This window comes from Lutra lutra, chromosome 3, assembly GCF_902655055.1.
Source record: "Lutra lutra chromosome 3, mLutLut1.2, whole genome shotgun sequence".
Taxonomy (NCBI): Eukaryota; Metazoa; Chordata; class Mammalia; order Carnivora; family Mustelidae; genus Lutra; species Lutra lutra.
In genome coordinates this window covers 59,607,983-59,629,744 of record NC_062280.1, presented here as the reverse complement: position 1 = coordinate 59,629,744, position 21,762 = coordinate 59,607,983, and the positions used below count along the sequence as shown (strand labels likewise).

At 35.4% G+C, this 21,762-nt stretch overlaps 1 protein-coding gene across 8 annotated transcripts in view; it reads right to left on the bottom strand.

The window, feature by feature from the left end:
- The window catches only part of SLC4A10 (solute carrier family 4 member 10), a 297,324-nt gene that overhangs the window by 24,037 nt on the left and 251,525 nt on the right, over positions 1-21,762 (bottom strand). For all 8 annotated transcript variants that reach the window (XM_047722426.1, XM_047722427.1, XM_047722424.1 and 5 more), the window contains 6 exons: positions 19,868-19,973; positions 14,067-14,228; positions 12,199-12,312; positions 10,970-11,131; positions 3,536-3,787; positions 2,229-2,297 (listed from right to left, as the gene is read on the bottom strand). In XM_047722426.1, coding sequence (XP_047578382.1) covers positions 2,229-2,297; positions 3,536-3,787; positions 10,970-11,131; positions 12,199-12,312; positions 14,067-14,228; positions 19,868-19,973 — 865 coding nt within the window. The remainder of the gene's footprint in view (positions 1-2,228; positions 2,298-3,535; positions 3,788-10,969; positions 11,132-12,198; positions 12,313-14,066; positions 14,229-19,867; positions 19,974-21,762) is intronic.

Below are 21,762 nucleotides of genomic sequence, written 5' to 3'. Positions count from 1 at the left end.
AACTGGCAGCAGAGTCACAAGTAAATGTAAGCTCCTGAGAGGACTCCCTCAAATGTCCTTGCAGTCAACAGTCTCCCCTAACTCCCAGAGCCTTTCATTTACGTGCTCCTTAGGTAAGACCCCCCCTCCCCCGGGGCTTACCAAAACCCTGCTTTTTATTTGAATTGATCAATCAGACTTAGACCAATAACCCCAAAGCACTCCACCCCCAAATCTTAGTAAAGTCATGTGCCACAGGTCTTGATTCTTTCTCTTGATTTTTTCCCATTACAGACCCTTAAGGTGCACCAGGTCCTTCCTCCAGGACCAGTGAGTAATAAATTACCTATTTCAATGTCTCTTCTAGTCTATCTTTGTACTAAGCTTGCCATCCAGAGCCCTGTGCTCCACTTCACATGTGTTAATTTGACAAATTCATAGTAGTCGGGTGACTTTTCTTTCACATCTTTGAACAGCAATGAGACTAGCTGTGTCTTAGAAAAAGCATCAGCTTATGTTTTCCTTTTGGTCAACAAAAATAAACTATACTTTACAATAAATAACCCTCAAAATTAGTCTCCTTTGAAGAAAACTTAAGTGTTTTAGATCAATGATGTTAAGTCATAAGACAAGATTTTTCCAAGGCAAATTTAAGTAGAAATCTCCCTTTCTTCATGTGGCTTTCTTCCCTCACTCTTCTCTTCTTATAAAGATCCTTGTCATTGGATTTAGGGTTCACCTCAAATGTTGGATGATGAGCTCATATTGAGACTCATAACTAATCCATCCTCAAAAGCCCTTTTTCCAAATAATGTCACATCCTGAGATTGCAGGTGGACGTGACTGGGGAAACACTATTCAAACCACTGTAGTATCATGAGCATGAATAATTTGCCAACTTCCTCCACAAAGAACTAGAATACAATTGCGGTCATTTTAAAATGTGTACACAAATTCTTCAGTAATATTCTCTTCAAGAGATGGAGTCTAACTTCCCTCTATGTGTGCACCTGGACATAAAGACTCACTTCTAACAAACAAACAAACAAACAAATGGAAGTGACCATATGTAACTTTGGAGACTAAGTCAAAGGGCACAGTGACTTCACCTTCATTCTTCTCATATTGCTCACTCTGATGGAAGTCAGCTTCCTGGTCATGAGAGCACTTAAGCGTCCTATGGAGAGCCTATTTAGCAAAAAACTGAGGCCTCCTACCAACAGCCACAGAGGAACCAATGCCTTTTCCCAGGGCTGTGTGATAAGCCATCTTGGACATAGGTCCTCCAGTCCTAGTCAAGCTTTCGGATGCCTGTAGCTCCATATCCTGACAGCAACTACATGAGACATCTTGAGCCAGAACCACCCAACTAATCTGTTCCCAAATTCATAACCCACACGAACTGTGAAATAATAAATGTTCATTGTTTAAAAGTCACTAAGTTAATTGTAGTTTGTTATAAATTGTCATATAATTTGCTAATAGAAAATTAATACAACTGTATTTAACTAATACTTATCTAAACAAGTAATAAGCGTCTCTTTTTATCTTGAAATTGCCTTACCTTATATCTTTATTTTTAATTTAATTTTAAAAAAGAATTCTGTAAATATAATCATACTAGTAATAGAACAACAAAAATAAAAGGAAGAAAATCACCCAGGATCTCACTACTTTAATAAACTGCTTTTATTTCTCTACCTTCCTTTTTGATTCATTCACACTCACAGATTTATAAACCTATATGGTAGGTACAGCATGTTTTCCTATTTTTTTTGCTCTGCATTAAGCCATAAGCATTTTTATCATGTTCCTTTTATGGCCATCATAATTACCAATCTTAAGTGACTGTAACATAGACCACTTAATTATTTTACTGCTGATGGATAATTGGGTTATTTCCAATATTTTGATAGTATGTGTTACAATGAACATCTTTGTGCATACAGTTCTTCTTTTCTGTCCCATACACACGATTACAGTATCAAAGATTAAAAGCATGTGGGTATTTTTGAAATGTACTATTATTAGTTTTCCAAGAGGGCTGTACAGTCTAAACCTTATACAGTTTAATATAACTTATGGTAATCAAAAGTACCTTAAAATTATGAACCATTGTGAAGAAATTTAATTGTGGTGTGAAAGCTGCTCCTCAGATGATGTCATTTTCTTAGCTATCACATGATTTAGCATCAATAGACTTAAGATAGGTCATCACAGATGTGCGTGGTTTACTGCAAGCAATTTACCTGAATTCCCTTTAGAGATGAAGCACCCATATAAAGAAACACTCCATATAGCACTGGCATGGGAATAAACTGTAAAAGAACAATTGGAGAAAAGATACAAGTTATTTTCAAATAACTGGTGATGTTATTTTTCACTTACCAAAGAAAAACACAGAAAAATAAATGTTTTAGAGGCAATATAAGGCAGAGCCAGAAGTCCCAGGTTCAAATCCTAGCTCTAGCACTTTTCAGCTGCATACCCTTAGGTAAGTTACTTAAGCTTTTTGTGCCTTAGTTTTCTTATGTGTATCTAAAAAAGGATGGTAATAATACGGTTGTTATGAGTATTCAATAGGTCAAAGCTATAAAAGGGCATATAAAATACATAATAAAGAATAAATATTAACTATTACTATTATACTACTTTAGGGAAATTTGAATTTTGTTTCACAATGGTAAGATATTTGGATTAAAGATGAAGAATGGAGCTAACATCTAGATGTTCTGATATTATACAAGATATTTGCAAACATGTGGACTGTTCAGTTTTTCTCTTTTTATTGGGATAGTTTGGCATAATAGAAGCTCTGTACTTATATAACATAGAAATAAATTCTTGAAAATGTACTTACATAAATGATCAAATTTAAATTAACTTATATAACTGATTAAATCATTCCATTAGGACTTTCAAATTATAGACAACTAAAATGAGTTATAATTTAGAATACAGTTGACATACCTTGGTAATACCTGCCAAAATTCTATGACAAATAATTACTCTTTAATCCTCTTCAAAATGGACTCAATTATTTTAAATGTAAAGAAAATAAGGATATACAATGGTGATATCCATGCAGTAGTTTCATGAAACATTTAATATACAAAACTGCATATGTGGCCATGACTATTATGTGGCTCATCTCTGCACCTCTGTCTTATACTAGGTAATGTTAATTGCAAATACATCTGACATGAAAATGGAGACTTTATTTCATATGGGCCTGCAGTGAATTCAGATCACAAATGAGTTAGAAATAATGAGTGACTTCTCCCCATAACTTAGTAACTATTTCAAAATTAAAGTAATAATTTACACATCAAATTTTACTTTGCCAAGCCAAATTTCTTCAGTATTTAAGGTTTCCAAAACACAGCACATAACTTCCCCTGTTAAGAAGTTATATAAACATGGTAAAGAAATTCATCACTTTTGTCACATGCCATACAGTATTTGCAAATTGATGGCTTTGATTCAAATGAAATTTCTTAAACAATAATAAATATATTCTGCCTTCTCTTAACTTCATAAAGGCAGATTTCATTACCTTCAGAATACTGGTCATAAAGACTGATGAACCCATAAGAATAAAAATCATAAGCCCAGTAACCCTTTGCTCCCGAATGCCAAGAAACTTGGGCTGTTCTCCTGGAGCTGAACATTCTGATTCCAGTTTTAAGCTGTTGACATGAGTGATGGACAGGACAGTGGCAGCCACAAACCACGGCAGGCCCATGATGGAGCACACCCCAAGCATGACAGCCACCATCAATAGATCCAGATGGTACCCACAACCTTTCTGTTAAAAGAAAGAAAAGAGGATTCTCATAGGAACTGAATTTAGTATAGAGACAAATGACACCACCACCATGGAACAGTAAGAATAGAAAAGAGATACTATCTTGAGTCTTAGACAACTGATTCTAAAATGCAAAATAAATTAAAGATAAAAAAGTAACAGTCTGAAAATATATAATCCACTTAAGGAAAAGTTGCAGATGTTCCTATTACAATTATGATTATAGTAACCTCAACCTACTTTAATAGGTTTAATGTACATCTGGGTTAATATTACATTAGTTTCCATTCTATTTCTGTTGGATAATTAAAGTCATTATTAAATACAGTCACTTTTCTTGGTTTCCTTAAATGGGCAAGTTAACTTACAATTCATATATCTACTCATTCATCCTTTATTCATACAAAAAATTACCGAACACCATGTACCAGGCATCAGGGAGAAAGCAAAGAGAAAACAAAGTAAGGACCATATCCACGACAGTACTCAGATGGTCTGAGTGTGAACAGAAACCACTTTTTGACAATACTCAAGAAGCCCTTCATATCAGACCTCCTAAAGAGAAACTCTTCTCAAACACGGTGTTTCCAATTGCCCTCTTTTGTGTCAATGGGTGGGTGTCTCAGTCTCTTACTGGGAAAAATAATACCATGGAATCTATACACCATATACCATGGAATCCTTATACACACCTGTTTTTATCCTGATACAGCTCTTTCTCTCTATCTCATTCTCATTTGTTTCAGTTTCAACACTAGAAAAATTTGGCCTCTCCCTAAAATGAAAGTTTTTGTGTTTTCTGTCTCTCTGTGATCCTACTCCACTATCACTGACTTCAGTGCTTTCTAGGACCAGGCAAGAAACATAATTGAGAAAAAACAGGTGCAGAGGGCATGTGGAGTGGAGATGCAAGGAAGGGAGACATGGTGAGTGGCCGAGGGCTCCCAGGAAAGAAGCTGAAGGGCAAACAGTGCATGCCTCTCCCTTCACCATCCCACCCCCCCATAGGAAATCGTCAGTGGAAAGCCTCCAGGATAGCAAATGGCTTGGCCTATTTTACATTCCAACTCTTAAGGACTGACTTCATGAGAGGCAGTATATAACACAGTGGTTAAGGGCTTAAGTTCTGGAGATAGATGGCCTGGGTCTGGAGATAGGTGGCCTGGGATCAAATGCTAGCTCAACCAATGACCTTGAGCAAATCATGTGACCTCTTGTGCCTCTGTTTCCCTATCTGAAAAAGGATGATGGTGATAACAGGTGTCACTTCACTGGGTTGTTGTGAGAATTAAATAATTTGATTTTGAAAATTACTCAGAACAATGTCTGATATATACCAAGCACTCCGTAAATGTTAGGGACTATTCTGGCAAGTGAAAAATAAATTTTTATTTGTACTCATTTGTCTCAAGACTCCTCAATAAAAAGATGTATTTCTTAAGGTCAGGTAACGTATCATATAATTTCTCAGTATTTCCAACAGTTTTTGACACAATAATTGGCACACAATAAGCAATCAATAAGTTACAGACTGGCTTTTTTAGAGGGGAATATGCTTCATTAAAACACCTTTCAGAATCAGATTTAATAAGTATAATTTAAAATAAATATAGCCGTTACATTTGTTATTATGAATATGAGCAGAAATTGCCAATCCTTCTAGAGGAATAATAATTCTGATTTTTTTTTTTTTACAGGCAGTTTTATCAAATTGCAAGAATTTCCTAGTTACTATGAAGCTCTGAAAGCCTAGAATGTGAAACATTCTGAGCATTTGTCGCATATTTGTCATGGTAGTGTTTTCTTTCTGCTATTTTGTTTCGTTAATTGTTTGATTAAGAAAAACACTCTAAAGTCAGCATACTTCCTGTCCTTTCTGCTTTCTCCTTTCCCTGCCAAATTACAAAAGCACAGGAGACAACGAGGACAAAATAGCAGATATCCACAAAAGGACCTTTTCCTCCTGTGTTGTCACCAATTCAGTAGTGGACTTCCTTGGGCTGGCTTCGCCAGCATGACTAACTGCAAATTCCCTTGTCAATAGGACTCTAGAAACTCCTTTTTGCAAGTAACTCGGCAAAGATTTTTATTACTAAGAGCTGGAGAGTGGGAAGCGAAAGCCAGCAAAATGGCTTAAGAAGAAGCTTCATGAGGGCCACACTGCGGTCTTCTAGTCCTCTCAAATAAACAATTTGGAAGGTGTAGCTCCATAGAATAGAACACAAATTTTGGTCCCTTTAAAGGAGCTGTCTTAACCGGTGATGTGAATGGTGCCGCCTGGGCTGTTTTGCAAAGTTACGGTATTGCTAAGAAAGAATGGAAGGCTAGCTAACCTGATAAACTTCAGGGGAAGGCAGAGGACAGGGGTTTGGAGGGTCTGGCTTGTCCTTTTAGCACACCCTGGACTTTCCCAGGGTCCATGCTCACTAGGACTTAATAATAGAAGGAAGGCCTTCTTCATGATAGTGATTTCCTATGGCTCTTCCCTAATGTTTTAAAAAGACAATACAAATATAAACAGTGAGCTTCTGGATTGCAGGAAGCAGACAAAATAATGGTTTCCGAGTAAATAATTTCATTTTTAAATTTAGAAAGCTAGCTTTGTACAATACACGCATCTAATAAAAACAAAAACACAATTTCCCCCTGATTATGTTGTACAGCAATGGGAGCATCTTAATTTAATGTGAATCAAAGGAAATAAAGCAGTTCTGGCACTTCCACTAATTAATCATCATCATCCTTCTTGCCTTTCATTAACTATCTTAAAATTTGGTCTTTGTACCCAGATTATTAGCTGATAGGCATGACAGCCAAGGGGAAGTATCCCTCTGTCAGAGAGAGAACTCTGCACCTTCTAACCTATTTCTGTAGATTTTTTTTCTGAAATAAAGACAGAATCAGAGCTTTTATTCTCACTTTCATCCATGAATCACAGGAAATGGACATATGGGAGGAAAAGGGAGCATAGCAACAGGTGATGCTACACCAGACCCCACTAAAACCAACATGCAGCAAGACAAGAGGCCAGCCAAGAGGACCATCTGATACCCAGATGCCACTGCTGAAAAAATTCATTTCAAAGCTTGGCAGCAACTTCCTGCATCTGTCAAGTTAACCACATAAAAGACTATAGATTGACATGAAGAGCCAGGCTGACAAAGAGGGCAAAAAAGAACATATCAAATGCCATAATCATCAAGAGACTGTGGTGCCAAATGAATGTGGCAAATGCATTCATTTACTCAAGTGATCTGAGATTGTATTGCTGTTTATTAAAAATGATGTCAAAAGAAGCCTGAACTGTCTACAGAAACATGTAGAAAAGCCCACAGTTGTAGCTTAACAGAAACTTTCTTTTCTGTAAGATAATATCTTTCTTTCTACTTTTAGAGAATGTGCTTTTTTTTTGAAAGCAGTGATTTCTAATGCTTTTCAAAGGGAGTCAAGTAACCTATGCCTATCACACTTTTTGAGATAAGAAAACAAAAAGTGCTAGAGTATAGGTCTATACCTATATACAATATAGATAATAACTTGCTTTCTCAAATTTTTATATTTACAGCTTCTTTCACTCTTGAATGACCCAAAAGATCATGAGGTGCCGTGAACTGGAGTTTTGCTAATTTGAGCTTCTTCATTCTGAGGGAGGAGAAAGTCACTTGGCGAGTTGGGCCAACTTCTTCAGCTCAATACAGCTTTACTCTACATGTAGTAACACTCTCAGATGATTAAAAAAAAACAAAAACATTTTTAATGGCATGAAAAAATGCTCTACAGGAAAACAAGTACTGCTTTGGTAATAGAAGTAAAGAAAAGGGGAAAATGTAAGTTTGGAAGACATCAAAATGATGAATTCCAAGGTGACTTGGATGTACGATACAGACTAAGATACATGATGTAGGGTCATCTACAGATACCAGAAAACACAATTCATTGAACTATTTCAAGGCATGATCCAACCAAGGCAAAAATGGGTTTTCAAGTGATTAAAAAAAAAAAAAAAAAAAGCTGAAAATGTGGTTAACTTGTGGTCTGGGGACATACTCAAAAAACACGTATCTTTTCCTGACAATGTGGTTCAAGTCAAAGCCAGGGGACTGTGCAAACATTTCAGCGAAGCAACAGGTGGGGAGAGCGGCTATGGAACAAACTGTTACTCTGAGTCAAGACTGTTCTGAGAAGGTGATCTTTTGTTGTTGTTAGCAGGAAAAACAGCAGCAGCAGAATGCACTATACTGAAGCTTATAGAGGACAATGGTTATAGGCAAAAAAATTTAAAAAGTGTTTGGTGTAGATAAAATGTGTCTTCACTGGAAAGAATTTGTTTTGCCAATATCCACATCTAAGGAGGAGGATGGAGGGTTCAGATTTACAGTGACCAAGGAAAGATTAATTTTGGGGGCACCTGGGTGGCACAGTTGATTGAGCGTCTGACTTTTGGTTTTGGCTCAGGTTGTGATCTCAGAGTCATAAGATCAAGACCCCCCGACTCCCTGTCCCAGTCAGGCTCAATGGGGAGTCTGCTTAAAACTCTCTCTCCCTTTCCCTCTGCCCCTCCATCCTCAATCCCTCAAATAAATAAATATACCTTTTTTAAAAAGATTAATTCTGGGGCGCCTGGGTGGCTCAGTGGGTTAAAGCCTCTGCCTTTGGCTCAGGTCATGATCTCAGGGTCCTGGGATGGAGCCCCGCATCGAGCTCTCTGCTCAACAGGGAGCCTGCTTCCTCCTCTCTCTCTGCCTGCCTCTCTGCCTACTTGTAATCTCTCTCTCTGTCAAATAAATAAATAAAAATCTTAAAAAAAAAAAAAAGATTAATTCTACTCACGGCAATATAGCAGAACAAATGATTAAATCACTTGCTCTATTGTTTACTAAGTCCAGCCTATTAAGGGATAAAATATAAATCTTTTGATTGCACATTTATTTGTATAATAAAAAATTAATTACAAGTCATGTAATATATTTTAGTTATACAGACTCAAGTTTATTTCAGTGACAAAAATATTAAATGCTTTAATGCTACATTTAATTCTACAAATGCAAGTACTTGAAAAGACCACTTTTAGATGTTTTATGGTATTTTAGCTCTTCTACATGATATGTAAAGGGAGAAATATGGCATATTTGTTGATTTAGAACTTTGGAAAGGCTGTGAATATTTTTAAATAATTGTCATTAAATAAGTAGGCTATTAAACTTGGGAATCTGAATTTCTTGTTTTGAGGGCTGTACATCACTCTAAGTTTCCAATATTAAATGGGGTAGTTTTAAATTCAGCTCACATAGGCTTATAAGAACCAATTATTTACTTTTCAAAATTTTTTCAAAATTTTCTTCCTGCCAATTGATATCACATTGGTAACTTGAAATGGGCCATGGTGGAGTATTCACACCATGAAAATCAGCAAACATTATAAATTATAAATCAGAGTCCCTCTCCTTTAAATGCAGAGAACTGGTTGTTAACCATATACTAGTACACCACTAATCTACTTACTATGACTTTTTAAGATATTTTTTTAAAACTACCTTTTAAAAAAAGTTTTTATTAAATCTCAGTTTGTTAACATACGGTGTCACATTAGTTGCAGGTATACAATTTAGTGATTCCACACTCCCATACCACACCCTGTGCTCATCGCAAGAAGTGCCCTCCTTAATCCCCATCACCTATTTCACCCAACCCCCACCCACCTCTCCTCTGGTAACCATCAGTTTGTTCTCTACAATTAAAAGTATGTCTCTTGGTTTGGTGCACTCTCTCTCTCTCTCTCTCTCTCTCTCTCTTTTTTTTTTTTTTTTTTTTTTTCGGACAGGGAGAAAGAGAGAGCGAGCACAAGCAGGTGCAAGGCGAATGGCAGGCAGAGAGAAAAGCAGGCTCCCTGCTGAGCAGGGAGCCCAGTGCAGGACTCCATCCCAGGGCCCTGAAATCGTGACTGGAGCCAAAGGCAGACACTTAACCGACTGAGCCACCCAGGCTCCCCCTTCTCTCTTTCCCTTTACTCATCTGTTTTGTTTCTTAAATTCCACATAATTAAGAATTATTTAATAAAAGCAAAAGTGAATTGATCCTTCTGACAAACATACTTATAAAATTCTATAAAGCATGATTTCTGTTGTTCTGACAAGGAGCCTTTTCCTAGAGTTTGAAGAGTATATGAAGATAGCTGGGAATTATCTCATGATACCAGAACAAAACAATTTGATTAATTGTGCATGTTCTGTATTTATAAGGTTTGATTTGGATTATTTTTAAGAGATTTTATTTATTTATTTGTCAGAGAGAGAGCACAAGCAGGGAGAGTGGCAGGCAGAGGGAGAAGCAGGCTCCCTGCTGAGCAGGGATCCCAAAGTGGAACTTCATCCCACGACCCGGGGATCATGACCTGGTCCACCCAGGTGTCCCTAGTTTGGATTATTTTTGACCATTAGTTGATATCATGGATTTCATTTAACATATTACTGTGATAATGCTCATACTGAATATCTCAGAAATATTGCACACCAGTGAACAACTTTGATTATTCACAATTGCAAAATGACAGGGTCAGAGTACAATAAGTAAGATATATCCGTATTCATTCTCTTAGTTTATAAAAATGGTCATTGAAATCTGCAATAAAACTCAACAAAGATATCACTTACAAACTATAACATCTATGGCTGGTTTTTGTTGTCATAGACATTATGGACAGATGAATAACTACACCAAATGAGAAATACCTGAAGATGTAATTTATTCCAATAATGAATGTAACCTAAGAGGCATACTTAGGGTCAAATAGAGAAGTAGAGGAATCACATATGCAAGACAAATTGGTAAAGCTGTCCTTCACCAGAATAGACTGTTATTTCATTAAAATATTTTAAATATGGTAAAGAAAGTTACAACCTCAGCAAAGTGTATTATTTTAAGCCTTGGAAGTAAGATTTCAGAGTTTAGCCTCAGCCAAGTGCAATAAATACATAATTAAAAAGTAAAAAATTAATTCATTTTAAGCTCATTGCGAGACAAAACATCTTGATTATAGACAATAAAAATTACAAACCTGAAAACATTATCTTAATGTTTCCCTGTACAAACAACTAGAGAGTACAGGTAAAGTATAATAAACATCAATCAATGTTGGTTAGTTAGGGCACAATGGTTTACATTAAAATAGATGTTAAAATATACCTTTAGTTTATGCTCTTTTCTGTTGATGATGACAGCTGTAATCTGTTGGTCCATAAAAATAAGAATAGTACAAAGCAGAGCTGGGATTATAGCAGCTATTACTGTCCACCATGGATTTGGACCTAAAGGTGTAACAAACCAGCCACGATCATCTCTGGTAGGCTGCAAGAAATAAAACGATGTATATCGTTAGTAATTGGATTAATGAATACCTAATCAAATTAAATCCTACAGATGCTACCAGGAAAGCCCTAATTATAAATTGATATGCTAAGTGAGCTACATCTAATAATAATAGTCATATTTACAAACCATTTATAAGGTACAAGGCACCAGTCTGAATACTTTAAATATTTTAACTCATTTTTTTTTTCTTCACAACTCTCTAGGAAAGGTGCAGATAATAAAACTGAGGCAGAGCGAGGTCCAGTAAATTGCCCAAGGTCCCAAGGGTAGTAAGAGGTGGAGACAGAATTTAAACTCTGACAGATTGGTCCCCAAATCTATGTTCTCGATTAATACCTATAGTACATAAAATAATATTAATATTTACCATTTACAGTTGGCAAATTTATTTACATTTATAAACAGCACATTGGCAACTGTGTATAACTCTTATTTTAGATGGGTTCACAGGCCATTATGGGAAAATGGCAAAAAGACACTTGGTGATATCAGGAGCTCTGGGAATGGTTCTAAACATTGCTGGTGTCTGAGATGAGCCCCGGAGGAATCATTTTGACATTCTTTGAGAACCTCCTGGCCCTTTTTGACAGGTGAGAAAACAAGGCTCAATGAGGTTAAGTAACCGACCCAAGGTTACATACTTAGTAACATGGTCAGAATACTATTCCAGACCTAATTTTATCTCTTTTTCAAAGCCTCATCCGCTGTGCAATTTTGCATCAAGATAATGCATTTTCCTTAAGTTTCAAAATGCTTCCTTATCATTCCTTATCTTCCTTATCTTTCAGTGTTGTATATGGATATTCCTACTGGAAAAATTGACAAATTTTTTTCAAGTGGCATCTAGATTCCATTTTCATTTTTTTCCTTCTTAATATAAGACCAAAATTTTAGTCATGTGGACTAAATGGACTGAATGTTCCATCAATCTATATTCCTTGTATTTTCATGAAAACCTCAAGTACTAGGATTATAGCCATCATCTAAATGAAGATTAGACCTAGAGATGGTGAAATAGATTATACATGCTATGATAACTTCACCTTGAAAACACTTGGTACTTGTAGTTTTGGAGACGGGATCCCAATGGCATAGTCAATTAAAACCATACACAGAATTGTAAGAAAGACAGCAAAGTCACTCACTATGGATCGAACCTAAAAATAATGAAAATGCTTGTCACTTAAAGAACTATAAATAGTAAGAAATACTTAAAAGCAAAATCCAGAATCACAATGTATAGTCACTTTATGACATAATATCTTAATATTATATTTTATACTTACTATAATATTGCCATTAGCTCTGTCAGACCCTGAATATATATTTATGTATTCTGTTACTAAGATGGATATGCACTTAACCTTTCTGGAATGAGGCAGTATATAATAGCTACAATGGTGATTGAGCTATTTTCAGTATTTAAAATGTAAGTTTACTACGAGCTCAAGTGTGTGAGTATTTACAACACAGAATAAGATCGCATGGCCAGAATCTGCCTGAATTTTAGGATTCTTTCTTCTGCAGGTAACATTTTAATATGATAAACCTAAAGCACAATAAAAGTATCTATTTATAGTGAAGAAGCATAATATTTCGGCTAGTTTATCTGGGAAGTTGAGTATGGCAGCAGAGACTGTGTACAACAGAGTGGGACAATTTAAAAGTTATTCTGTGTAAGCCAGGTATTTTTTCCTTTTTTTACAAATTTTAATTCCAGTGTAGTTAACATTTAGTGTTATATTAGTTTCAGGCATACAATATAGTGATTCAGCAATTCTGTGTATTACTCAGTGCTCATCAAGATAAGTGTGTGCCACATTGGGGAGGGTATGTGCTATGGTGAGTGCTGTGAAGTGTGTAAGCCTGATGATTCATAGACCTGTACTCCTGGTGCTAATAATACATTATACGTTAATAAAAATAAAAAAAAATTTAAAAAGTGTATGCCAGTTTTTAAAGCCATTTTCCATTTATAAAGCCATCTTCGAGAAAAAAATCCTTATTACGATCATCAACAAAGTATGGCTTCTATTAGGATGACTTTATGACACATACACCCACACAAAATGCAGGAGATTATTGTTTCAACTTACCAAAAAAAAAAAAAAAAAAATTGTATCAAACAAATTGAGCTTTCCGGGGGAAGGAATTAATCTTTCACCTTAGGGAAGGGAGAGGTGACAAAAACAGAAGTTTTCTCTGGAAGAAACAGTTCTTACAACATTTTCTTAGAGTAGAATTTTGATCATAATCTTTAGCTCATCCCTAAAAAGCTTGTTTTCTTGTTTCTTTTCTTTTTTTTTTTTTGGCTGAGTAAGACATTATAGGTGTTACTTTGCAGTGTTAAATATTGAACTAAGCTGTTTCTCTGTTTACTTTCCTCTCCAAATATGCAGATGCAAACGTGGTGGGTTAGGGGGAGGGACTGACACTTTAAAAACGAAAAAGAGAATAGTGTTCCAATGAGTTTGCAGGGGCTTTCCCAATTAGAGAATGTAACAGTGGCTCCTATGAGGTATCTGTCAGGCTGGAATAGTTCCCACTGTTCACTGGGCAAGAAAGTGACAGTCAGTCATGCAGTGTGTGCTTCTGATTTCCCAAAGTGTAAGTGGGAGAGTGGGAGTTTTTCGCAGGGATCTGAAGTTAGCGTAAAAGCCTAGAGGGCACGTGCTGTCCTAGCACCTGTATCACAAAATGCTCTCTCCTCACCTCTCCCCACCGCACCTCACTCCTAAGCCGGCAGCTCCTTCACACACACACACACACACACACACACACACACACACAGCCTTTTAGTGGCTCTTCCGATGGCAGCAATTGCAGTTTCTTTTGTCTTAACACACATAGGACTCTATAACATGCTTTATGTGTGTTTATGTTTGGATCAGGAAAATTCTAGTCTAAGTACCTTGGTTGGAAAATAGCGGCTAGTCTTGAACTGCTTCAGGGTGGCTGACAGAGTAACTGTGGAAAAGAACAGGATAACTGACCAAAACAGAACATCTGGTACATATGGGTGATCGTGGCCACAAGCTCGTCCAACATATTCTCCGTGCAATGATTTGCATTCCTGCCAGAGGAAATAAAACAAATGGAGCTAGTTAAGAAAGAAAAGGACACATTTCTTTTGGAAAACTAATGTCTGAAGGTCATCTCTAGTTGACAAGTTGAAGCTCTTCATCTATGGCTCTTAATGATTTAATTAGACATCCGAGTGAGTTTGATGAATTCCATTTGGATAGGTAGAGAGCAATACTGGAGATTTATATTAGGTTAAAATTGAACATAAACACTTTTAGAATTTTTGCTTTTTTCAAGTTAAATTTAAATCTATAAAACTAATTGATCTGGGATGCCCGTGTGGCTCAGTTGTTACGTATCTGCCTTCGGCTTAGGTCACAATCCCAGGGTCCTGGGATGGAGACCTGCATCAGGCTCCCTGTTTGATGGGGAGCCTGTTTCTCCCTCTCTCACTCTCCCTGCTTGTGTTCCCTCTCTTGCTGTGTCTCTCTGTCAAATAAATAAAAAAATATAGAAAAAAAGAAAAACACCTAGTTGATCTACCAATCAATGTATATCTAACCCCATATCCACTAAGTTCCTAACACTAGATTTATTGAAAATATGACATATGTGATAGTGAGTGGTTACTAGGGTCAACAAGACATTTAAATATATCATCTTAATTAATTTCCACATCAACCCTAGGAAATAGGGAGATGTCATTATTTCTATTTCATGTTGAGGAAACTGAGACATGGGGAAGTTAAGTAATTTGCTGCAGCCTAACAGCTGCTGGGCAGCAGAGCTTTGGTATAAACATGGTGCCTATGGTGGGAATATTATTGCACATTAAAGAAGAACAGTGATATCATAGAATTATCTAGTTCAAAAGCTATTAAGAAAGGTGAGAAAGCCAACAAAAAAACCATGATATATTCCTACTAGAATAAAATTGGGAGTCAAAGATACGGCTTAAATTTAGATTACAGAACAAAAGAGAGGAAGTTACTATATGAGTAAAACAAAGCTCATATTTAGTGTGACTTCTCATTTTTTACTTTTTTTTTTTTGGTATATATTTTTATAAGCCCCTTAAGTATCATTCTAATTACTACCTTAGCCATGAGGTGGCAGCAAAGGCAAAAAAATTTCTTTCTCCAAGAAAAACTGAGCATTTTAAACATTAATATTTTGGAATGAAATAAAAAATTCTCTTTTAAACTCACTTTGGTTTCTCTTATTTTATACTAAAGATTAGATTACTGAAATATTACTTTCTTTTTCTTTTTTTTCTTTTTTTTTTTCAAAACAGAAAATCATGATTTAAGTGATCTGGTGACCTCATTAGTAGTACTTGAGATATTCTGACATAAATAGAAAGTGAATTTATTGAGAATCCTTCTGTAACTTTAAAAGATTTTAGAATAGATCACAGATAGCCACATTTTTATCTAAAAACAAACCAACAACCAGTTAAATCTGTTTGGGGCAGCTACCCCTAAGGCTAGGATTCTTGAAAAAATAGTGTTAGCTTACCTTATAATTATCTAAAAGAATTGTCCCCTTTTCTAATCTAGCCCCAAATATCTTCCTTCCAAGGTAAAGTTGAGTTCCAATTATCCATATTAAGCTAAGACAGAGCACAATAACTTGGTTAATTAAAAGACCAAAGAAATCAAAGAAACCCTCCCAGCCGTAATTATGGTTTTGATTTTCCTTCACTCAAAACTCTTAAAAAATAAAGTATCCAAAGTGAATCTTTGCATTTTTAGTCTTTTCTCTCGCCCCTGTCCAGAGATGCCAGTAGAGCAATCATTAAGCAAAGTAATGGTTAAGCAGAATGGCAAAACACAAAGAGGAACTAGAAGCTCCAAGGCAAACATTATCTGCAGACTTATGTCCGTCTTCGGTCTTCTGGGCAGATATGAAAGTCTTCTAAATATTCCTTGGACTTGGCTGGGTCTTGTTCTCAATTCTTAAGAACATAGATGTCGCTTAAAGGATCATTTAACAGTCATATAATCAATAATAAATTGCCAGTGCTTGCCTTACTACTTTAATTCAAAGCAAATTTGAAAAGGGTGTTTTGTTTTGTTTTTCTATTCCTGTTGGGGGGGCAGTATGTTATTTAAAAAGAAAAACTGTGACCTACAAAATCCTACATTTATTTTCTGGTTTGTACCCCTAACGCACACACACACGTACACGCACACACACACACCAGTCCTGAGATTCAGGAGTGAAAACCAAATCTAAATCCTGTTCCCTTTTTTGAATCTGACATATGGTTTCACTTACAAAAATTTTAAAAATGATTGTTGACAAACTCATTTCTACTAATTATTCTTCAAACACATTCTAAGTTTCAATTTTATAAGTTTATAAAAATTTAGTTTGATAATTATACATTTATTTTGTTAATAAGAATAAGAAATTAAATTTGGCATTAGTATCTTCCCCCTTATATATATACAAGCTAACTATGTAACTTTGAGACAACTGCTAGTTAATTGCATGGGAATATTTTAAACCTTGCCTAGGAGTTCCTTGTAATGACTGATTCTGAGATACTTTTAAATATATTTATTTATAAAAATCTAGATTTATATAAAAAAACTTACATAATCTAGCTTGCCATAAAAGACCTCAGTTAAGCATTATTCATAATAGCCAAAATATGAAAATAACCTATATGTCTATAGATGGATGAATGGATTAAGAAAATGTGGTATAAATATACAATAGAATATCAGTTACCCTTAAAAAAGAAGAAAATCCTGTCATTTGCAAAAAACATGAATGAACTTGAAGGACATTATGCTAAGTGAAAAAAGGAAGACCTGGAAAGACAAATACTTCATGATTTTACTTATATGTGGAATCTAAAAAGTCAACCTCATAGAAGGAAAGAGCAGAGTGGTGTTTACCAAGGGCTGGTGGGGATGAAGAAGGGAAAATAGAGAAATATTGGTCAAAGGGCCCAAAGCTTTAGTCATGTGTAATGAATAAATCTGAAGAGCTATTATATAACCTGATGACTATGAATAATAATACTCTGGTATATGGTTGAAATTGCTAGGGCAGTAGATCTTAATGGTTCTCACCAAAAAAAAAAAAAAAAAAAGAGAGAGAGAGAGAAGAAAAAGAAGGGGAAAAAAGGAAAATGTTAACTATGTGAGGTGATGGGTAGGTTAACTAGTTAATTTGCAGTAATCATTTCACAGTGTATATATACATCAAAACATCATGTTATACATCTCAAATAGATACAAATTTTATTTGTCAAACATACCTCAATAAAGCCAGAAAACAAAATGAACCAAAAGAAAACACTTGCATTAAACAGTAAATTTGTGATATAAAGCTCTTTCAAAATAATCATTAAATGTTTACTGAATATTTACTATGCATATAGCAGTGTGGAAGAATTAAAGAAAGCTAAAATTCTTCACCTTTGTTGAGTTAGCAAGATGTAAATTATAATTCATGAGATATGTAACAATTCAATGAAAACTTTTCAAATGAATAATATGTAAGGTAAATGTTCTATCACCAGTTTTATAAAACAAGTTATAATAGCCATTAGCACAGTGTTTCATTAATAAAATGCTGGTGATTATGCTGGGAAAAAAACCCAGCATAATAACTGAGACATAAATTTAATGGTCTTCATCGACTTAAAAATTACAAGATTTTTTCATTATGTAGCATTCCCTTTGGTGATAAAGGCTATTTCTGGTCAAGATTAGCAATTATCCATTGCAAAAACTGCTTTTAGCTTATGAAAAATAATATGAAAATTTCTGCCAGAATGTTAACACCTACTACAGAACTTAAAAAAAAAAATGCAAGATTTGCCTTGATTGCAAAATATTTTTTACTATACTCTGCTTGACCCTAAACTTTTTTTTTTAAGATTTTATTTATTTATTTGTCAGAGAGAGAGAGGGAGAGAGAGCAAGCACAGGCAGACAGAATGGCAGGCAGAGGCAGAGGGAGAAGCAGGCTCCCTAATGAGCAAGGAGCCGATGTGGGACTCAATCCCAGTACGCTGGGGTCATGACCTGAGCCGAAGGCAGCTGCTTAACCAACTGAGCCACCCAGGCGTCCCAACCCTAAACTTTTAACATCTAAAATTAAGTCATGACTAGCCAGATCAATTGTGCTATTAGTCTCATAGAAGTTTATTATTCAGGATTTGCCACATTGAATGAATACTATTATTTAACAGTAAATTATTAAGAGACTATACAACACATAGAAAAAATTGTCATGTTAAATGATCTAGAGATGGGATTATTGGGTTTCTGCATTGAAGAGGACACCAAGATGTGGTGCACAGGCAAGAGGCTCTTTAGACATATTATCTTTACAGTTTACACAAAGGGAATATAAATGGAAGATACACTGCAGAATAGATCAACCATGATCCCCTGCCTAAATTCTGAGTAACTGTAGCATTCTTTATTGCTCAACATTTCTTTTGTTGGTCCATTTAAATGGCTCTCTGAAAGGAAACAGTCTGTTAATGTCATTTTTCCAGGTAAAAATAGATGGAAAAGAATAAATATTAATTATAACAGAAAACAAAAATAAATGAAAACTTATTCCAGAGAAAATGATTAAGATAAGAAAAAATTTCATAAAATATAGGTCAAGAGAGGATTTTAAGCCAAGGGCAAGTAATTTGATTTTGATTCTGAAAGAAAATATTTAATGGGGAAAATTGAGAAAATGAGCAATAGGTCAAATGCTCTTATAGGAATCATACTTAGAGTTTTGTGATATTTGTACAACAGAGGAAGATTTCTGTGTTCCATTAACTGGCTCATTTGCTAAAATAACACGGGTTTCACAAAATGAACTAGAATTCATTTAATGTTATGCTGATGGTTATAATAGGATTTGAGCTTATAGAGGTAGGTAAAGTGACAGGAGCTCTGGACTGTAATGTTTATAACTAGAAGAGTCAAATTCTAATACTACTAAAATCAGAACATTCAATTTCTCCAATTATGAAATTAGATTGAACAGAAGAATGCAAATAGAGATGGAAAAAGAGGTGCACAAACACTATAAGAGATTAGGAAGAATTGAGAATGCAGCTATGAGGAGGGAGAAAAAAGAAATCACAAGACAGAGGAAGCCAAAATTTTTAAAAGGTACAGGATTTAACCCTGATAGGTGAAAAATCATTGCCATTCGTTTTTTTTGAATGGAAGATAAAAAGAAAATGTAAGTAAGAATGCTCTTCCTGAGGAAGGTACCAGAATTTTTTTAATAATGAATTTTGTTCCTTCCATGGACTTCAATATTTACACTGAAATATTAACAAACATCCCCTCCCCCTCAGCATATTCCGAACAGCTGGAGCAGCATTACAGAGTGAAATAAAAGCGTTCTGGGTTCTTTACACAGAAGACCGACTTAGTTCTGCCATATGGTTTCATTTAGGTCAACACCACTTATTTAATGTGCCTTCAGTTAATCTTGTCATATTATGATTGCTTTTAGAGTAATTCAGGCCTACTAACTACTAGTAAAACTTAATAATGAAAGAAAACCCCAGTTTACTAATGAAAACCTAAAAATTAAATTAAAATTAAGACAAAACTATTACTTTTATAATAAACAGCCATTAAAAATATTATTGCCTTAGTAATAGTTCATTCAAAATGTCAACAAAAGCCTGTATGTTTCACTTACCGATACAGTTAGGTTCTCCCAAATTATGTCAGAGACAGAAATATTGGACTCCCTCCATTCCTTCAATGTATCATTGCTAGGATTATGTGGTTCTACACAGTTACACCTGGAAAAGCAAAACAGTGTCTTCTGTGAACTAAGTTATCTTTTTGTCACTTTACTCAAAATCAACGTGTGATGGGTTCTTCTTTCCCAATCATAACTTTGCCCTAAACTCCAAGACACAGTATTTCCAGAAAGCAGAACAGATATATTCTCAGGACATTAGACTACTCTATAGTATTTTCTCTAATGAAAGAGGTCATTTCTCTTCTGTCCCAGTGACAGAAGATGTCCCAATGACAGAAGAGTGTCCCAATGACACTCTTAAAAGTGTGGGTTAGGGGGCGCCTGGGTGGCTCAGTGGGTTAAGCCTCTGCCTTCGGCTCAGGTCATGATCTCAGGGTCCTGGGATGGAGCCCCGCATCGGGCTCTCTGCTCAGCAGGGAGCCTGCTTCCTCCTCTCTCTCTGCCTGCCTCTCTGCCTGCTTATGATCTGTCAAATAAATAAATAAAATCTTTAAAAAAAAAAAAAAAGTGTGGGTTAGAGCCCAGAGCTTTTGGGGTCTTTGAAACCAGGATGCCTTCTAGCTTTTACCATGACAATTTGCACCTAAATTATAAGTTATATGGAAAAAAATGAAAAACATCCAAACCTATTATTATAATTTATTTATTTTTATTAATATTATACAACCATATCAACTAAAGTTATAATTGCTTAATCTGTATTCTAAAGGTCATTTATAATTTTGCAAATCCTAGATATCTTAGGATATACTATTTTTTGTGATGAATGACAGTGTTATTAAAAAAATCAACACATAAAAGTTTTTTGAGTACCTACCGCATAGAAGGTAACATAATGAATGCTGGATGGGCATAAAAGCAGAAACAAAACACAAGAGCTGGGCAGAGTGGTATTATTACATAATAGAAAGCAGTTTTTGCCCTCATGGTTCTTTATAACTTTATAAATAAGTCAGAAGAAGACATCAGCAAAGATGACCAACAGATTAATATTCTCAGATGTTAACCTCAATTTACAGTTTCCAAAAATTCATTCATAAACTATTTGTCCTTCAGAAAGCATTTTCTTACAGAAGCATTTTATAAAAATTATGGTTGGGCTCCCAGATTAACCCATACACAAGGCATAACTTAAAAGTTAGTTGGACTGCTGTTTTAGTGGTATTCTTCAAACTGTAGGATCTAACTACCATTACTAACATTATTTCTATAGAAAAATACCATACCATACATATCTACTTGATAAATCCCTCTGCTTAAGCAATAGTCTCTCTTGTGTCTTCTACCTCAGGAATTTGGTCAGCTCTTCCTTACACCATTCATTCATGCTTCAAAGAATATTGAGGGTCTATTACTGCAAGAAACTCTCTGTTACTTGGGCAATACAAACAAGCATCCTTCCTTCTCTTACTAAGGAAGGTTAGAAGATTCTTTAGCTGGGCTCACTTGGGACTGGGCCTCTAATAAGGTAAAGGGTTCAAGTAAGAAAGCTGGTGACAAGGGTTTTAAGAGATAGGATATGGAAGCATTAGCTACTATGGGCAGCTACAGTGACCTCCACAGTAGCAGAGAGAGAAGCTACAGCAAAAGGAAAACAGAGGAACCTGAGATGCAGTAATAGACATACATTAATGCAATTTATTTAACACTATGGGTTCTTAAGTCCCAAACTGGCTATACATAAAGCTCTGTTCTTTCCTGGCTGCCTGGCCATGGGAAGATCATTCAATCACTCTAAATATTGGTTTCCAACTGCAGTAAAGGACTGTCCAGTAGAATCCCAAAGAGGGTCTGGACTAAGAGAAGAGCTCCTACTAAACAGAGAA